This window comes from Anopheles funestus, chromosome 3RL, assembly GCF_943734845.2.
Source record: "Anopheles funestus chromosome 3RL, idAnoFuneDA-416_04, whole genome shotgun sequence".
Classification (NCBI taxonomy): Eukaryota; Metazoa; Arthropoda; class Insecta; order Diptera; family Culicidae; genus Anopheles; species Anopheles funestus.
In genome coordinates, this window is record NC_064599.1 from 6,739,511 (window position 1) to 6,760,361 (window position 20,851).

The window sequence follows — 20,851 nt, forward strand, 5'->3', positions numbered from 1 at the left end:
TTTGTTTTTTAATTAAAAAAAAACAACTAGTTTACAGATTGCTGCATTAAAATTAAGTATATTAACCCGTATGTGATAAATGGCGCTGGTCCACACGGCAGGACCAGGTTCAAATCCCATCCGGACCGTCCCTCCGTAGCAAGGACTGATTATCTTGATACGTAGTAAAAATAAGTCTAGTAAGCCAGAGATGACTGGCATGACCTGTAAGGTCGTTAAGGGAGAAGAAGAGAGAGAGAGAGAGAGAGAGAATCCATAGAAAATCCCCGTTCTTTAAAACCCGTGGAAAACGTACCGAAAACCCAACCAAAAATTAGCATTTGTTCAACGCCTGCTTTGCACCATAAAAAAAACAAGTATTTTCCAGTATTTTGGGCTCATATGAAGTCAAGTAAATCAAATAGCAAAGTAGGCCTTAGTATACTCGCTTCAACAACATCAAATAATTGTATTCTCGTTGTCGTAAACCGGAGAAGCGATCAAAATTCAAAAAACATGGAGGAATATCCAGTTTGGGTAAGTTTTAAGAATATCTCTGCTTTTAGAAAATCGAACCTAAATGAATACTGAAATGTTTTTTTTCAGAACAATTTTGCGGACATGTTCGATACATCCAACCTTTCAGCATGGTTAAAATCGGTCGATGTGCAGTCGTTTGTAGTCTTCGCCTGCGGTGTCCTTATCATGAGCCTGGCGCTCCGTATTATGTCGCTACTATTTTGGCCAACGGTAGTAGTAATTGGTTTGCTGGTAGGTAAGTTTTAGCTTAAAATGTACAAAAAGCAATTTACCCATTACACTCGTGAATTCGTTTTTTCACAGTTTTTTCGAAATGAAACCTTTGCCGCATTAATAACGGACCGTGTAAAGCAAATATCGCAAGCAGTACTAAATGAGATTCTACCCGCCAATATGGAGTAACTCCAAAAATGGTCTTTAAATAAAACAAATTTTTATTGCACTATAAATTTCGCTTCATGGTGGAGAGAGTTTTTTTTTTCATTTTAAAATGTTTGGCACAAACAAATCGTAACCGGAAAGGTATTCCACCACTAAGAACAATTGTTCCGCACACCATAAAAAGAAGGATTTCAAACATATCACAATCGACAGTAACAGTTCGATCAGTGGCTGCAAATGGAGAATAAAAATTAATAAATTGCTCACAGGGAAAAATCCAAACAAGTAATGTTTTACCTCGGAAACCAGCAAGGTGGAGACAACGATTTTTTCCGCACAATACAACAAAAATCCGGCACTAGTCACGAATAGAAAGAGCGTCAGTGCGGCCGAAAACTCCACCAAACGGACCGCAACAGGCATTTTCGGAAGGTTCCAAAATCCCAGACGACGAAATGGTGAGCTGTTTCAAATGTCATCACTGATCGCTGACTACTTGATCGTTAAGAATAATTTAATTTCTTAATAGTAAGGAAAATTCGTTAGTTTCCCCTCACTTCCTATCTCAATTGGAGTGTTTGTCAAGAAGAATCGAATATTTGAAACCGGGAAATGTCAGTTCCCGAGCAAATCGAGCAGTTTCTCGAGCGCATTGCGTAGCAACAAGTTTCGTCCGTTTATCTACCAGCAGCAAAACGGCAGCACGATGGCTTTCCCGTTCCGTTGGGGGGTAGCTACCCTGGTGGAAAAGAAAATCTTCTCAGTCATCCGGATGGTACCGTTTCGTATTCCTACTAACCCGAATTCAAACGCGCAAGTCCTACTAGCACGACCGTTCGCTAGCGTACGGAATGTAAACAAATGGCACAACACCACGAGACACGCCGAGGGTCCCCAAGAAAAAAAAAGAAAACCCTCAATTGCTCACCCACACTTACCACGCAGAATCCAAAGGAGGCGCACGGTTGTTGTCATCGTGCCACGTGCTGAAGTTGAATGTTTATGTTTCTCTTGCTCCTTTCGCACGAGCGCGCCTTTTTCCCGCAACTGTCACACATGTTGATTGTTTACCTCCGTTCCGTTCTGCCATGTGGCACACTTTCCACACCCCAAAGTGGAAAAACCCCCTGTAACGGGGAAAAGCTTCTCACAGGCCGTTACTGCGCAGGACCGACCGAGAATCGAGAAACTTCATTTTCACTGCTCGCAGCATCGAAGCAGCTCAGGGGTTTTCCTGCCATCGGGAACTGTCAAAATTCTGCCACTCTGAACACCAGCACCAACGACTGCACACGGGAGCAAGGAGCAGACGGGAAAACTAGACAGAGCGCACGGTGTTGGAGGACGGACGGGAGGGTTTGCTGAGAAAAAAAGATGGACGCCATTGTTGAAGTTTGCTGCTGAACGGGTTGACTTTTCCTCCCTCTCGGATGATGGGTGCAATTTTCCGATGAAAAGCGTATACGTACGATGGTGAAACTGTGCCGAATCGCTTGCGGACGGTACGTGCTAGTGCGATAGTGTCGATTTTACCGTCGTGGTAGCGGGAATCGTTCTGTTTTCGTTACACTTTTGTTAGCACTGCGTGCGTGCGACGGTGGGAGTGGCGGGGAAACCCCCAGGGGAAGGAAAGAAAAGCTTGTGACGAAGAAAAATCTAGTGCAGAAAGTGTGTGCGTTTGTGTGTGTGTGTGGTTTGAAACAACCACAAAATCCTTTGTGTAAAGTAGCTAGGAGCTTTTATTATTATACAGTGCGTTATTGTGCCGATTAGTGTGGTTTGCGGAAAAGTGTGTGCACCATTTTTTACAACACACGGCTCCCTGCATTTCCCAGCAAATTTCCCTCCCATCACGAGAGCCACCGCAAGTGCGCATACAGATACATGCGTGTGTGTGTGTGCCCTCGTATGTGTGTGTGTGTAGTGTGCTGGAAAATTACTTCATAATTTCTTGCTCACTTGGCACACTGCGTGCGTGCCAGTTGTCTTTTGTTCTGGCCACTTCAATGGCCTGAATGTGATGTCCGCAAGCTGTGTGTCCCGTCCGCGGACCCTTTGCGCACTACGTTCGCTGTAGTAAAATCGTGTGTGCCAGCAGTGACCGAGACACCGAATCACCCAAACCACGTAGACATCCCCGAAAAAAAACCCACAAAGGTGTACTTGGTGGTTACTTCGGCTATTCGGAACTGTCCGATACCTTGGTCGATCGGCGACGATGTTGTACATAGGCGGCAGAAGTAGCTGTGGCATACTAGCTTTCACATTTCTACTGTTCTTTGCCATCTCCATTACCCGTAGTGCCGATGAGCCAACGACAACAATCAAGTACAACGTGTAAGTAGGCAACGATCCAGATTTGGCGAATAATTTGCCCAACTCCTCCTTGGGGCACCCTAATATCTTCTTGCTGTCTTGCAGTGTCCAAGCATGGGCGGCCAAACTCGGCGGTGAACTGTGGCATTTGGGGGATTTTATAACTAGAAGAAAAGAAGTAGAAGAGGTAAGGTTTTCCCTCCGCATAACCCAGCAGCCTGTCAGCTGTTTTGTGCATAAACGTACCAGCGAAGGTAATGGATGAATTGGTGTACTTTGCCGTTAACTTGCCTTGTCTTTACCCACCCTTTTGTAAGTAATAATAATGATGCGCGCACCCCAGAGCGAGCGCTAGAGTGGGACGGTAATGGGGCTGAATCAACAAAATCTGACACCTCACGATGGTATCGATTTTTGGTCCGTCTAGCTTCCACTTGCTACACACTTGACGGTGTAGTAGTATCGGTGGTGCACCGTAAAGCTGAAGCACCGGACGTACGCGCACGTGCTTCCCGTGGTAAAGAACACACACCGGACACCGGAGCGAAGGGTTCCAAATTCATCCCTTATCTTCGGTCGCGCTCTAAGCAAAGTTCGTATGTGACACTAATGACGTATTCTTCCTGTTCCGTTTATTTCCACCTCCGGGCAGAGTTTTAAACAAGCACAAGTAGTTAGCAAAAATGGACAAAAAATTGTCGAAGAGATGGCCAAGGATCTCAAGTACATGATGGATGCGAAAGTGAGCGCCGTGAAGGTAAGAATTGAATGTATTTCTTTGTTGTTTAAACTGGTTACTAAAGAAAGCGAAGCGATGATTCTGGTCACAGAAATCTGTCTTTATTGATTTTAATTTGCCTAATGGCAAGATTTTGATTCTGGACAAACAATTGGAGAAGCGGTTTCTTGCTGCAATAGCGTAGACCATTGCAATATTTACGTGATGGAACTAGTAATGACCTTTTATTGGGAGATTTGTATGTGTAAAGTAATAGGAATAGGAATAGGATTGATTTTTTGGGCAAACTAAGATCTTGGATTTAGAAATTCCGGTTGAATCTTAATCTGAAAATATATGCATTTTAAATATGTTTAAATCTTGAGACATGGAAACAGACATTTAAAAAAAATGATGTAACTTTTTTCTCACAAAGTCAGCTAATGAAAGTCGCCTTCCCAATTATTGAATAATAATTTTTAATGAGTTTATTTTTGTGACTGAATAATGATGTTATAAGCACAATTGTTGGATTACTCAATTTACTAAAAAGCCCATAATCAGAACTCCTTCCTGAACAAACATCGTAATTAACCCAAATCACATGTAATTGCATAGTAACAGGCGCATTAACTGCGTACGTTATGCTTGACTTCTCGTCCAAAGCTGGTTTTTTAGTGACCTTCCTGTAAGTTGTTCGAACATTTCGCCAATCGACAAGCATGCGGCATTACTTGTGGACATTTAATTTGTTCCTCTACATTCTTCTTGTGATCCATCCAACAAAAACCGAACGGGGAATTTTTAATGGTGGATCCATTTTGAATGGTTTCGTCTCGAGAAGGATAGTGCCGAAACGGATCGGGCAGTGCGTGGGACAGGAGAAGCTACCCATCTTTCTGCCCGATATGCGTATAGCATCACACAATCGTACACATTCGACCGTTGCCGGGGAAATTGTGTTTCGCGAAGATTTCCCCAACGGATGGGCCGTGGAGCTTTCGGTGAAGCAATGTACCGATCTGCAGGAATCGAGCAGCTGTCGGTTGTTTTTAAGCCCGCTCGGTCACAGTGATGTTTGTGGTTGGCTTGCATCGACCGAGGCAAAATATGGCAAGTACTACAGCACCATCAATCCGAAACCGAAATGTCCCTTCCGGCAGGGTGTGTACAATGTGTCCGAACATGTGGTCGATGATGGACCGAGCAAATATCTTCCAGGGATGGGAAGCACCTTTTGGGAGATAACGGTCACCGGAAGACAGAAGAATCGGCAAGTACTTTGTGTCGTAGTACAGCTAAACATTAGACCGAGAAAGCGTGCATGAGCGGCTGTTTTACTGGGGATATCAGCACATGATAATAAAAACGACTTTGAGCAATGGAATTGAGGGGTTACTGCATCCACAAATCTAATTACGATTATTATTTTTAATTGCATCCGATTCTGAATTGTATCCGATGTAGTTAATGTTGTTTGTAAACTCGTTAAATTCCTCGCTGGAGTCATCGTCGGCCCGAGATTATTAGTTTTCATAATGGATCTAGCAAATTGATCCATATCTGTACAATATTTTCGCATCACATATACGAAACAAATTGATTTATTCACTTCCCTATCTGTCCCGTAGCGCATCATGGATACGGCGGAAAACACTGCCATATCGTTCGACGAGGAACCGGTGAACCAAAGCTTCCAGTACTACAATGCGAAGCAGATGATCGAACCGGGGGAAATTATTACCACACCGATCCCAATGATCGACGAAGATCCGGCAGACATCACCACGCCGATACCGCCAAAGGAGATCGTACTCACGAAGAAGCGCCATTTCTTCAACGAAGCCGTCAACACGACGGTCAGCTCGGTGCACGTGCCGACGAACGTGTACGATCGGGCGACCGAGGTGATCAAGGCGATCAAATGGTCGGAAGCGCTCGATTCCATCTTCTACAACAACTACATCGGTGATCCAACCCTGACGTGGCAGTACTTTGGCAGCTCGAGTGGCTTTCTGCGTCAGTTCCCGGCGACCAAGTGGGAGCAGGATCCGGTCGATCTGTACGACTGCCGGTTACGGTCGTGGTATATCGAGGCGGCCAACAGCCCGAAGGATATGCTGATTCTGGTCGACAGTTCCGGCTCGATGACGGGCCAACGGAAGGATATCGCCAAACACGTCGTCTCGAACATCCTCGACACGCTCGGACCGAACGACTACGTCAACATTTTCACCTTCTCGGAAGAGGTGGCGGAAGTGGTGCCGTGCTTTCGCGATACGCTCGTGCAGGCGAACATGGGCAATATACGCGAGCTGAAGCTCGGTATGGACAACATAGACACCAATGAGATCGCTAACGTTTCAGCCGCCCTCACGAGGGCGTTCGAGTTGCTGGAACAGTTCCGCGAGACCCGTAACGGGGCCCGGTGCAATCAAGCGATCATGTTGGTTTCGGATGGTGTTCCATACAGCTTCGACGAGGTGTTCGAGCAGTTTAACTGGAAGGAGCTACCGTTCATACCGGTGCGCGTGTTCACCTATCTGATCGGTCGCGAGGTAGCAGACGTGAAGGAGATCAAGGAAATGGCCTGCCGGAATCAGGGCTACTATGTGCACCTGAGCACGATGGCGGAAGTGCGGGAAGAGGTGTTAAACTACATACCGGTCATAGCGCGACCGTTGGTGCTGAATAAGCGTGAACATCCGGTCGTCTGGTCGGAGATATATGCGGATGTAGAAGTGAGTGATAGTTTGTGGTGATTATTGTGTATCGGGATGAAGTGACTGATCTGCTGGTTGCGCTTGTATTGTTTTGTAGGACCCCAAAATGACCGACTGGTTATGGGAGATTAAGGAACGGGCGGAGCAGAAAGAACGCTTCATCGACTATCGGAAGAACCGGGTGTTGTTCTACTCGCCGGAAGAACAACATCGTCGAATGATCATGAAGCAACGCATGGTATGTATAGTACGATATTTAAAGTTTAATGGTCTTGGTTTTGGTGGATGTCCTTTCGGTGGGAAGGAGAAGAAATCGTCTATTACTAGCCCATATTTTCATTCGCTTAGAATGGCCAGGCCTCCGGGCGGATCAAGCCTCTTGTAGCCTCTAGGTGGAATAGCTATCGGAACCCCTTTCAATATGAAACTGTCCTATCATCTTACTTCTCAATCCTAAATCTTACTTTCGTTATTTTTAATTGAATGTAGTTTACTTACCCGGGTACACGATAGTTTGATTGATTGCAGACATTTTGGAAACCAACATACACATTTTAAGCCCTTTGACACATTCTAAACACTACACTCGCCTACAATGGTAACAATAACCAAAGGGCTCATTGAAAATGGACATCACTTCTTTTTTGGCACCAAAAAAAACAACACTTCCATTTTCTTTCTGTGCACAAAGGCACATATGCACTTCAAAGGCACATTTGAAACACCAGAATCGTCTATAATGGCCTCATTTTTCACTATTTCACGCAATAAGCATTTAGCTCATTGAAAAATAGACATTTTATTTCACTAAAAAATAACCAACATTTGCACTTGTTTCCGTGCAGAAAGACACATTTGCATTTGAATGAGCTTTGGCACATTTAACACCACACTCACCTAAAATTGCTACATTTTATATTACACTAATTCACGCAATAAGGAATAAGCTCATTGATTCGCATTTTTAACTTTTTTTTCCCGAAACTATTAACTTTTTTTTCACCAAAAAACAACCAACACTTCCATTTTTTTGTACGCAAAGGCACATATACACTTCAAAGGCACATGTAAAACACCACACTCGCATAAAAAGGCAACATTTTATATTACACTAATTCACGCCATAAACTATAAGCTCATTGAAAAACGGCCATTACTTTTTTTCACCAAAAAACAACCAACATTTGCATTTCTTCTGTGCACAAAGGCACACACACATTTTAATGCGCTATGGCACATTAAAAACAACACACCTGCTTAAAACGGCCACATTTTTCAATGCACGATTTCACGCAATAAGCTTATTGAGCATCACTTTTTCCACTTTTTTAACCAAAAAACAACACTTTTTTCACATCATTTTTTCCTTGCACAAAGGAAGGGAGCCGCTTTCCACAACATACCGTACCAATATGTACATCCAATTTTATTAATTAGCCGATGCTAGCACAGAGGTTATGATAAAAACAAACACCACACGTTTATGCCATGGTTTTATAATAAAACTCGTTGGCAAAATACACTTCAAATTCACAACACATATTCAAATAATTTGCAAGTTTTATACACGCAGAATGATAAATTTAAGTTTGGAGTAAGAACATTGCCTGTGCAGATGGAAGAAATCTTGTCTCTTAACCACGAACGACAAAATACCGTTAGATTTGTTGACTTATGACATGTCAAAAGCGTTATTATGGAGGCAAGCGCACTGCCTCACTACACCAACACATAGCGTCATTCGCTTTGCTCAATCGTTTTATACAAGCTTTGTACTATCCTTTCATTACAAAACAAAAACTAAATGTATTATAAATGCAATAAGCGATGAAAATTTAGCATTTGCTTTTAGAACACAATATTGTTTGTAATTTTTGGGTCCTTTTACATTTGCACAGTCGTATTCTTCTATCACGTACACTTACAAACATCGGGAGCGTACGCTGACACAACCCAAGCCGACGCTGGTAACAATTAAAACACGTTTAAAACCAAAACTTTTACTGTTTTACATCACATTAACACAAGAATTGATATTATAACTATTGTTTTTATGGAATAACATCCTCGAGGATCACTTTTTATCACCTAAAAGGGCAAAACTTTCTATGTCCAAAGGAAGCACGCCGCTTCCTATAACTAATCTGTCACGCTGTCCGATCGCTACTGATCGCAATTTCTCCTTTGCTCAATTACCGTTATCTTTTCTGCTTCGTTATCACGACACACCTACACAACTAGAGTTAGCGAAGCGGCCGCCCGATCGTATCTCTCGCATCTTTTTTCCTTCTCACTCTCTTTGCTTTTTTACTCCTTGAGAGACGAGTGGTAAAGCCTCGTAAAACACTCTTCGCCCCTCTCGCTCAAATTCGTTCTTGCATTTATGTCATGGAAAATGTAGGCATATAAATACTTTTTAATAAAATAAAAGATTATTAGTAGGAAAAAACTTTAAAGGGCCATCGATCATATGTCAACGAATTAAATAAAAAAGTGTCTCTTTCCCATACCACCGTGTAGGCGTGTATTATCCGTTTTCATAATAATACTTTTTTTTTTTGTTTTACTACTTTAGAACCAAGATCCGTACTCGAACAATCAGAAGTACAACTTCATGACAACCGTCTCGGTACCGGTGTTTGATAGGCGAGAAAATGCGGTAAGTGTAGTATTGACAGCTAAGCAATTTATTAGGATTCATTGCAGGATATCTTATACTAATGCCATTGGCAAAATTGGAAAGGTAAATTTCATCCACCAAAAAGTACATCATCTTGTCCATCTTGTTTGGCCGGGAGCAACAAATTTTTACACATTTTTTCTAGACTTTTTTGTATTTCACGTCTAAAATCGCTCCAGGTTCATCCACCATTAATGTTTCGGCTACCATTATATGATAAAATTTTTCCAATTATTATTAAAAAATGATTTCTTAAGCATTTCGTTCCAGTTAGTTGAGTTTTGATTGCATTCTCTGTGCTTCGTTATGGTCTGCATTATGTTTATTTTCGATTAATTTAGTTTATGTTCTTAACAATGCTTCTTAATGATTCTATTCCTTCCTGTTTTTACTCGCCGATATATCTTCACACAAATGTTACTTTATGCTTTTCTGTGCAACAAAAAACAAATTTACCGGCACCTGTCGGTTCGGTATACATATGCTACATACACAAAACTGAACGTTATTAAACCCGAAAAACCCAACGTGGATTTGCGTACAACTGCAATTAAGAACATCACCGAAGACATACTGATGAACGAAGCATACTGGGTGACGATCACTCGAGAGGTACATACTGTTAGGGAGTTGTTAGACACGTACCTAGTTCACTGTATCGTGCGAGAAACCTAGCGACTTGCCGAATTGTGTATCGATACGTTACGAGTTTACCAGTTGGCAGTATGCAGATCCAAACCGTTATAGTTGATTTTGAAGTTCATCCCTTGTTACTTCTTACACATTATATCAAAAATCCCTAGTGCGTTGTTTGAAAGCAGTGTTGAACTAGGCACGTAACGTGACAGTACCGAGAGTAATCTTTCTATTCTACATTCTCCATCTAAACGTTAGCCGTACCGAGCCAGTGAACGTTGCAGTTGCAGCGATCGTTAGCATTAGTGTAATTGCTAGAGTATTTCTTCACGTTTTTCTTCACCGAATAGCATTAGCTCTACATGTAAACAACAGCAAACATTTAGTTAACTAATTTAACCGGTTGATGGAGTTTATATTGACTAAATCCATGCGTATTGAGTAAATCCTGCAAAACTAAGTACAAAACCAAACAAAAAAGTAATGTTCTAAAACTATTGTACTTAAATATTAACCACCTAGTGGGTACATTCATGATCAGAGCAAGTTATTAGATAGGTTTCGTTTAATATTTATAACGTTTGAGTAGTTTTCAGTGATCTTGTCTTCCATCGTACCTGTGTGCTGAGTTTCAATTATATATTTGTGTTTGTGTGTGTACGTGTTTTGCAAAGTTTCACAGTTGCTAGAGGAACAGTGTTCGAATGAAATTTACTTCTCCTACCCATTCTAATTCACGACGATAACGTCGCTTAAACAACAAGCGTCAAACGTTTGCAAGCTGTATTCGAATTATACCAGTTATACATTAGTTAACATTTTATAGCTTAGTAATTTTATGGTAAGCATTGTACTATCAGGTGTTTGTCTTTTTATTTTGATTTCAAGTTTCTTTCAGAATATTGTGTCATATGAAAAATAGCAATCATGTTTATGTTTATCGTATTTTTTCTTTTTAAATATTTTAATTTATTGTTCTCAATCGATACGATCACGTAATTTTTAGTATCTGTTGCTAGTGTTCATCAATACAACCATATTTTGCATATAAAATCTACTACTGGTCTTCGATACTATTAAAAGACCTCATTAGGTATTTTATAGCAACTTCAAAATGTATTAAAATGACGTTTATTTTCAATTTATTTTGTTATTTTATGTATAACAAGTCAAATTGCACAATCTGTTGTGCTTTTTTAAGTGCTTTACTCTATTTTTCACTCATTTTCTTTCACTTATCCTGATGCATACATTTATTAACAAACATTTCCCACATCATTTTAGGTCATGAGTATTTCGTTACGGATCGATTTTATCTTTGAATAGTTCATCTGTAGCGCGTTGTTAATACATTTTTGGAAACGTTTTGTATTTTTTTTTGTTTTTGCACACCAATTTTCCACTAGCACACGTTTCATACTTAGACTTAGTTTTTAAAAATAGAAAACTATGAAGTTAAAGTTTCATTACCGTTCATCTTATCCCCTTTTGAGAGTAAATTAGTATGCAGGGACTAGAATGTAGCATCGCTAGTGAAACAATTGAAAGTTAAAAGTAATGTTCTGATGGGAGATGCTAAATTAAATTCATTTTCAATCCATGCAGACGCGGGTGGCCAATATACTTGGTGTTGCTGGAGCCGATGTGCCAATAGCGGAAATAAAAAAATACCTTAAACCTCACCTGGTAAATAAAGCTCGTGGAAGTTTCTTTTTTTCCAGTCCTTTTTCTACTCATTGGTGATCTTTTTTTCTTTCTTCCATAACAATCAAGCTTGGTGTAAATGGATACGCCTTCATTGTCACCAACAATGGTTACATCCTGACGCATCCTGACTTCCGTCCAGTGGTAAGTGGCGATGATTGCGTAAACGTGCTTAATTTTTTGGAAGCAAAATTAAATGTTCGGTTTCGTTTCAGTTTCAAGATATTCTCAAGCCAGCCTATAACACGGTCGACATGATTGAGGTCGAGTTAACCGATGATGACCAAGGGCCACGAGAGTTCAATAACATGCTGCTTAATGTGAGTGCTCACAAACCGGAGAAGTAAACTGAACATTACAAAGTTAATGATTTCTTTTTCTCAGATGCGTGAATCCATTATCAACCAGTCTACTGGAGCCAAGTGGATACGAGTGAAGTACCACTTTGATGAAATGGTACGTAAACGAAGAGATATCACCGACAACCGTCTAGCAGATTTGTGTATTTCAATGTGTTTTATCATTTTTCTTTTTTAGAAACGGGTTTCTCGTACCAAACGCCAGTATTACTGGACACCAATCAAGAACACTCCGTTCACGTTGGTAGTTACGTATCCCGAGACGTACGGCGTCAATCGGCTGCAGATACGTACGGAGGACGAGATACACCGCATTCACGCTAAAGGTAGCAACGTGGCAAGCTTCTTCAGTGGCAACAATTGGAAAATTCATCCAGATTGGTAAGTGTTTGACCCAGTTAGCATCGGAAGCGCATAAAATCACTAATGAGATAAAACAATACCTTTATTCTTCTTCTGCAGGGTGTACTGTAAATATTTAAACGAACACCCGAACGAAACGTTCGCTACGCCCGAGCTAGAGTTGAAGCATTTTCTCGAGCGCATGAAGCTCGGTGGCTGGAAATGGCCTTCAAACCGCACGCCACCACCACCCGAACATGCCATGTTCTGTAAGTGTGCCGAAATAATCGTACGCAAACCATAGCTTAGTGACGCGATTTGAGAGTCGACTACAAGCGGCTCTTCACTCGTCACGTCTAATAAGTTCGAAAGCGATGTCATATCTGTGTGTTTTTCCTGCTGTCTCTGTTAACTGTTTCTGCCTTTCTAGCCCGTTAGTTCGTATGCGTTTTTTTTGTTTCGTTCGCCATCGCTCCATCCATTCCATGTCATTGTTATGTGACATTGTCATGTTTACGTGTTAAAAAACATGTTTATTTTCATGTTATATTTTAAACGATTAAAAAAAGAAGACTTGTGTTGGATAAATTTGTAACTGTTGCCTACTTGGGCATCCATTCCATCCATTCCGTGTCGGTTTTGCGTTCGGAAATCGAGTAATTAAAATGTGCTTTTCTTTTTTTTCCCATTCTTTTCTCTTCTCTACACCTCTTCACGTTTTCCGTTCACGTTTTCATGGGCCCATGAAACTTGTGAACTCGTGACGCCTACTTAACCTCAACATCATCGCCATCATTCGGTCGGTTTTCTTCCAACAAAATACCAAAAAACACCCAAAAACCTCGATGTGCCATTCTACTGTGCCTGTTGTGCCTGTCGCCAAACAAAACAAAATAACAAACCATATACATCAACCTTCTACCGATAATTCATGCGATCGCCACTGTAAACTGCATATCGTACCATGAATGATGCTCTCGTCGCTTACCTATTGATTGATGTCACCGTCACCGCTGTTAAATATTGCATTTCTATCAATTTCACTCGCTGTTCATACACGTTTCATGTGCGTTGTGGCGATTTTTTTGGTATTGCACCTCTTCACGTCCTCTATCTCGATTGTGTGAAAATGCACTCATACGTACATTCTTCGCTTGTGTTCATGGTTTCTATCTCTATCTCTCTCTCTTGCTCTGTGTCGTTGTGTATCTTTGTACTATTGTCTTCGGCGCACTTATAATTGTGGCGTTTGCTTGAACTCTTTATATTCATTGTTGCTAACGTTTGTAACACAACACGCACTGGGGCTCTTTTATTAATGTAACGCTACCTTTTTAATGAACGCGGTTGACCACGATTTTCTCTGTTTGAACGCATCAACCTCAATGGCTAAATCGTGCAGCTAATATTACGGGCAAATTGCCAGAAAAGGATTATTATTACTGTGAGTAAACGAAACTCAGCGTTGATTATTGCAATTGCAAAGCACGTACTCACGAGCATTGAACACACACACTAACACATTGTATACGCAGCGTCCTTGTAAACAGTTTTTAATCCACTAGCCACCATATACACTCCTTTGACGTAGATTATATTAACCAGTTTGCTAAAAGAGCGTTTATTAATATCCTTACTTTGTCATGTTATATCGTTTGATATGTTATGAAAAACATAATTATAGTAGTTTCCTTGAAATATAATAACTAAAGTGTAACTGAACGATACAATGATGCACACGTAAATATTGTAATTAACCAAATCTTCTATATGTACGGTGTATAACATGGGCAGAATTTTAAATGGAGGCGCCTGGTACTGTTGTAACACGTACTGGGCGCCTCCATCGTATATTAAAAAGTATTCAATAATTGAGTTTAGATGAGGTAAAAGAAACATTAGAACAATAGTTAACAACATGGAAACCGCATATCACAGTACAACAACTGCACAATCGATTCGTATGTGAAAGATTTTGGTGTTTAGCATGCAACTACGATACTAGAGATTGCACATCCAATAGTTCCATCCCCTATTCAGAATGTACCGTAGGACACCATGTTGCATTTGTTGTTCACTCTCCTCGAATGTTTTCATCTCTCGCACACACACCCCTCAAAAGTCTACTAATCGTTTCTCACGTTGCCACCTTCATTAGGGAGGTCTTTCATATCCGTTTTGTGGAATGGTAGTAGCAGCACCATCTCTACGGCACCAACAACAGCACCCTCTTTATAGAATGTGACACCAGTGTACAGTTATTAGTCTCACGTTCATTTGGGTCTATAAAGGCCTACGGAATAGATGTGTTTAACCTGTTTTTTTTAAATATATTATTCAATGCTGTATATTCTAACTCTATATACTAATCTATCCGTCTGTCTGTTTTTCTTTATTATCTTTTTGGTTTCTGTTTTAAATTTTGTGTGAGCACTTTCACCCTTGAATATGCCTTTTGTGTGTTTTGGTTTGGAAATTCCAGCGTATTTCAGTGCACCAATATAACGCACGAATCTCACCAGCAGTGATTAGTTATGCTGTGAATAAGTTTTCAATTGATCGATCATATCTTTCTACCCTATAAGTGCACCGACCTTTCTTTCTCTACCTTATCACTGTCACTGAATCACCGAATAGACCACACGATAAAAAATAGCATTTTGTTTCCGGTGTGTTGCATTAGCTTGGATTTTGTTTGCTATGTGTATTGATCTTCGTCGCTCATTCCGGGCGCTTTCCTTCTTAATCTTACAGGCGATCGCGGTTTGATGCAGGCGCTAGTGTATGACGCTAAGGTAACGGAATGGTTTTCCAAGAACGTTAGCGGGAGCGGTGGCAACAAAGATGAAAAAGGGTAAGTAGAACCGGTACGCAAATTGTGCTACTGTTTGTACAAAAACTACAGACATAAAAAATATAGACAAGAAAACCTTTCTTGATGCACTTTTTATTTAATCTGTAGAAGACAGCTGTTGATTTGTATTTGCTAAATATGTCTTATTTTCTTTATTGTAAGTCAGCGCTAAATGAACATGTTATTAACACAGAAATTCTTTTTTTCCCCCATTTTCCTTTCCCTGTAATTTATTTCTAACTCTTGCACCATCACCAATACATACAAACCAATCATATACAACTGCCAAACAAATCCGTTCCACACACTAATTCTACTGCGATCGCTGGGTAATATTGGTTGTTTGGGTAAATTGATGCATATAATATTGTGTATAAAATAAAAAAAATTCACCCATTTGTCCTAATGCCAATAACTGCTGCTAACCACTATTGTTCCTTGTTTTGTACAACATTTTCCTAATCATCCACTTGCTGCACCCACACATTTCTCTTGTATAATTGCATTCATGTAACTTTTAAAACGGAACAGTCCAAGCCCCATTGCCGTGTTGATGGGTTTGCTGCCAAGGTAATTAACGGCGTGATCGGGGAAGGAAGAGATTTGGTTTTAGCTAATTGTGCAAATAATTGTATCGCAGTGTACCCTTGGGGTATATTTCTGGGAATTGACAAGTGCTGGGAATTGACAAGTGCTGGGAATTGACAAGTGCTGGGAATTGATAGAACATTTCTCTACTTGACACTAATCCATTCGATGTGTTCCATTCCTTAGAAACGAGTTTAAGCAACGGTTCGGCATCACCGTTTCCTTTCTGGCCACTCATTCGGGTTTGACACGATGGCAGGAATACGCCACCGGTGCGGACGAATCAAAACAAGCCGAGTAAGTACATCAACCGCGCAACTTCTGCTTCTGCAACATCCACTCACAACATTTGTGTGATTATTTGTAGGCCGGATTTTAGTGAAATGCACAACCGTGCAATTGATGAGGTGTGGTACAAGCGTGCGGTAGAGCTGTACTTTAGCAATCGCAACCGTAAGGGTGCGGACGGTGAGAACGGCAAGGACGATAGTGATCGTAATAGCTTCGTGTACTCGGTACCGTTTGATGCGGGGAACCGAAACGATACGCTCGTCACGGCGAGCCATGCCATTTTCCACACGGACGGGACGCGTGAGGCACCGGTTGCGGTGGTGGGTTTCCAGTTTCACCATTCCGCGTTGTACACGCTGTTCAAAAACATCACTAGCCAGTGCGGACATGGGGATCCGCGGTGCGAGAAAACATGCTTTACCGGGGACTATCAGTGTTACGTGATCGACAACAATGGGTTCGTGGTGATCAGTGAGCAGCTGCAGGAGACGGGTGCATTCTTTGGTGAGGTGAAGCCCGCCTTCATGCAGCGCCTGCTGGACGATAGCATCTTCCGCAATGTAACGGTGTACGACTATCAGGCGGTTTGCTTCATGCCGAAAGGGTCGATCAATCTGGCCACGGTACTGCAGACACCGCTACGATTGATCTGGTGGATCCTTACGAATACGCTCTCGTACCTGGTATGGATGGTGATGCAATTGTTGCTTAGTTTAGCACAAGCGTACGATGAAAGTGAGTATCGTAAGGGGTTCGAAATGCGGGGATCACACACTAACGCCTAAATGTATGCAATTTGTGTATCAATTTGCAGTGTACGATACTGGAGCATATGATGTGGTGCCGGAACTCGGCGATCTCGATGATCCAACGTTGAATCGCTATAAAGAGCCAGAGTTCAACAAGGTACTGATCAACCGTACCCGTCCAGAGCCATGCGATCACGTGATCACCCTGTACGAGCTCAACATGGACGTTGATCCGTCGGTGTACACGAAGGAGGCACACCAATGCGAACGGTACGTTATCGCTCACTGCAGCCTTATGCACGCAGCTAATGCACTTTCCGTTAATTTTCAGACCGTACGTGGTGTTGCCGATACCGTCCAGCAATCTGCTGCTGTTAGTGCTGGACACACTCTGCCCACTGCCCACCCATGTGCCACAGCTGTCGACATGGCCGGTGGAGCACGATTACAATGCTTCACTCGCTTGCCACAAGGCCCGTAGCGATCCGCTCCCCAGGCGAAGACCACTAACCTGCATCAACAAGCATGCAAACGTAAGTGTATAACAGTTGTCATAAATGATTTTTTGTTCGATATTTGTTACCAAGTTTGTTCAATAGTAAAGAGGGAAATATATTTTCTAACTTTGTTCTTCAAACTTTCTACCACTTCAGGAAAGTGTGATCGAGCTGTGTGGGGACGGTAGCATACCCAGGTACAACGTTGCTTTACTGCTTGCGCTGCTAGTGCTTGGACAGTGCATAGTGCTGCGAGGCACTGCCGGTAGCATCTTCGCTTACCTCTGAGACGCGTCGTGAACGTATTTTTTTCCATGCGTTCCCATTCGTTTGTGTGCATTTCGTTTGGCAAAGGTATAAATCGTAGTTGTAGCTTTATTTAATGTTCGGAATGTTGAACCCATTCCGGATAAAGCGAAGTAGGCGAAAACGATCGCAATTCACATTACAGGAAGAAACCAACTAGCAACAAAACGCGACTAATCAACAACCGGGCACAATATTCACTGAGAGACAGAAAGGCGTTCCGTTTCGGGTCAGCAGGAGGCGGACTATATTTATGGATCAGTTATACGTTGTCTATCTTAGAGAGACTATTCCAGATGCCACACTGTTCATTCTGGATGTTACATCAATTAGCATCAACGAGCATTAGTTGTTAATTCTAGTTTCATGTTGTTTACCACCAATTTTATTATGTGTACGAGAGTCTTTTTACCGAATCCAACTGTTATACTGTCAACTGTTATACGGCGCCATCTAGTACCATTTAGTATGAGTTTAAGTTTAGCACTACGTTATTTTATATTATAGCTAATAATTTTAAACTCTATGCTATAGTCTTGTTACTCATTATAGCTATACTTTCGTGATCATGTAACCTTATCGGGTATGAGTGTATGAAACAATGAATGTAGCACAATATTTTGCTTAAGGATTTGTAAAATTGGTTGGATTCTTAGTACTATTTGAGATGATAACGAATATGAAAGATTTTATTATGAACTATCAAAGGGATCAGTTAAGCGTAGAATGATAAAGCTCCTTAGTAACTTAGCAACAAAAAAACAAACTTACCTAAGGTACTGTTTGATATTGGTTTCCCGGTTGTTGGTTTCAAAACTTTTGTTTCATTGAAGCGAATTATACTTTAGTAAAAGTAACAACAAAAATGCACTCTCAACCATCTCGAAAAATGGTAGAAAAACGAAAAATACACTCAAATACACAACTAAAAACCGGATCAACTTGTAGAATGGGAAAGGAAACCGAAAAAAAACCACTTGTTTCTCTGCGTACACTGTTCCTTCAAAAACACACAAACACACGAATCCACGTTTACACTCTATTAATCATAAAAAAAACTTTTTTGCTTTCTTACCCGCGAAACGCAACGAGAGTTTATTGAAGGATAAATCATTGTTATAAGTAAAGATAACCCAATCTAGAGCAACAGACGGAACTAATCTTAAGGAAAATTAAATAAGGACAAGAGGATGTGATAACATTACCGAAATGGCGTCACGTTCGGTCTTTGTTACGATTGTCTGGTCAGTTTTCTTTCCCACATTTGTTCTACAAAAACACATACGCGAATTTTACTCCGACACAAAGCTTTATTCATTCCTTTTGCAGCGACCGCGGCTAGAAGGATCGACACGTTGTGAAGAAGAATAGAATCAGTTGATTATTGATAATGTTTAATTCCTACCCATTTGACGGCGACGGGACAGATCCTTTCGATACTTTACAGCATATTGAACCGATTTGGAGCACGGGGATGAATATATCTAGTTACAAACTTGCTATTAATACTACTACCATACCTACTTACCATTTAACTACTACGAGTGCAAAAGAGCCATTTCCGCTGTTGTGCTTTCGTCTACAGATAGGGGACAAACATGTTTACGTTGTTTCTAGTGGAAGAATTTTACTCAACTACCGTAAGAAATTGCTTCGTGAAGCTCGCATCCACTCAATCAAAAGAAACTATTATGGAATCCCACTACTCAAGACGTGTTCCGTTGCTCATGTACAGTATGTCTTTTTTTTTGCAAAATTCCCCATTTTCAGTTGGGCGTTTTTTGAATATTTTATGCGTTTAATGAAACGAAAGCATTTACTGAGTAATAATCGTGCAGGTGAACGTAACGCAAAGTACTTTGCGCAAACATAAATCGAGCTACTAAAGGGCAGGGCAATACAATACATTGCTTGCCCAACCGTTTTCCCTATTTGCCTATGGATCTTACCATGCCTACGTAAGAGAGTCTACCTCTCATAGCTGTTGCCAGGTGTTAGCAGACACAGCCACACACAACATTAAAAAACATACAAACCAAATGTTATTTCATCTTTTGCCTAGAAGAAATCGTGCAAGATTGTGTAAAACGTATAAGGGTATGAAAGGTTTTGTTATTTCTTAGAAATTAAAATATTCATCTGCAGACGAGACTTTGCTTCCGACCGTTGGTTATTAGGTGAGATGGTAAAACGGAAAACCTGCAAAAAAAAGAAAATAAAAGAGAGAATAAAAGGTGAAAAATGAACATGTGAAAATGGATCTTGATGATACTTTTTGATAGTAGCAATGGAACTAGGACTCATCCCTACGGTGGTTGAATGAAAAATAAAGAAGGATATTAAAGTTTGTAACAAAAAACCAACAAAAAAAAACAATTTCTTAAGAGAAGAAAATTTACCATGTCCGCTATAACTATCGCAATGCAGATCGAAACACCGGCTAGTGGCCCGGACACAGGTCAAGGAATGGCGCAGGAGAGGCTAGCTTAGAAATACATTCAATTTGACATTTGTTTGGCTAGATTAAAATACGCGGTGTAGTCATAAAAAGGGAACTACCAAAAGCCGCAGTAAACGATTTAATTCCTTCCCTCAAAATGCGACAAGCGAAGAAACAAACTGTTGTAAATTTCACACATAAACGCGCTCGATGTTGTACATGGAGAACAGAAGAAGGAGAACAAAAAAAAACACACGCAATTCCGTGTGACAAAGTTGGAAAGTGAACAAAAAAAAAAGAGAAAAAAATGAAAAAGAGCATTTCCGATTGCTTCTACCCGATTCTACACTCACTTAAATAAAAACAATCTCCTATAGTTTAGTGTCGGCGCGATACGAAAGCGAGACAACCACAGAACGAAATCACATAAGAAAACAAAACAAAAATCAACATGCAAACACACACGCAGATCGCAGATCGCAAAAGTGACACACAGAGCGTAAATCATCTAAAAGAAAATCAATTTCGGTTCGATTTTTCAAATGCAATTTTTTTGGTAATAAAATAAATCTGTGATAAAAACAAACAGAAGAAAAAAAAGCAGATTACACGGACAAGAGGTAATGTGTTCATTTGGTTTTTTTTTTGCGGAGGAATGGAAGGTGGTTTTAACTTCGGAGAGCATCTTTTTTAGCCAACCCATGATCGAACATGAGTACGATGATGACACCAAGTAAAGGACTTTCAA

At 40.9% G+C, this 20,851-nt stretch overlaps 1 protein-coding gene across 6 annotated transcripts; it reads left to right on the forward strand.

The window, feature by feature from the left end:
* Nucleotides 1–1,630: 1,630 nt before the first annotated feature.
* Nucleotides 1,631–20,722, forward strand: LOC125771100 (voltage-dependent calcium channel subunit alpha-2/delta-3). 6 transcript variants are annotated; one of them, XM_049441345.1, is made up of 21 exons: nt 1,631–3,237; nt 3,322–3,403; nt 3,869–3,973; nt 5,566–6,675; nt 6,755–6,895; nt 9,233–9,316; nt 9,893–9,949; nt 11,579–11,659; nt 11,747–11,821; nt 11,893–11,997; nt 12,062–12,133; nt 12,215–12,417; nt 12,499–12,647; nt 13,781–13,822; nt 15,133–15,232; nt 15,764–15,802; nt 16,007–16,117; nt 16,188–16,846; nt 16,926–17,130; nt 17,192–17,393; nt 17,514–20,722. In XM_049441345.1, the coding sequence occupies exons 1-21, from the start codon at nt 3,119–3,121 to the stop codon at nt 17,643–17,645; spliced, it is 3,873 nt and encodes a 1,290-aa protein (XP_049297302.1). In that variant the 5' UTR covers nt 1,631–3,118; the 3' UTR covers nt 17,646–20,722. The 6 variants fall into 6 exon arrangements, with proteins under 6 accessions (XP_049297302.1, XP_049297303.1, XP_049297304.1 ...); XM_049441346.1 differs by lacking the exon at nt 15,764–15,802; XM_049441347.1 differs by lacking the exon at nt 13,781–13,822.
* The last annotated feature ends 129 nt before the right edge of the window (nt 20,723–20,851 follow it).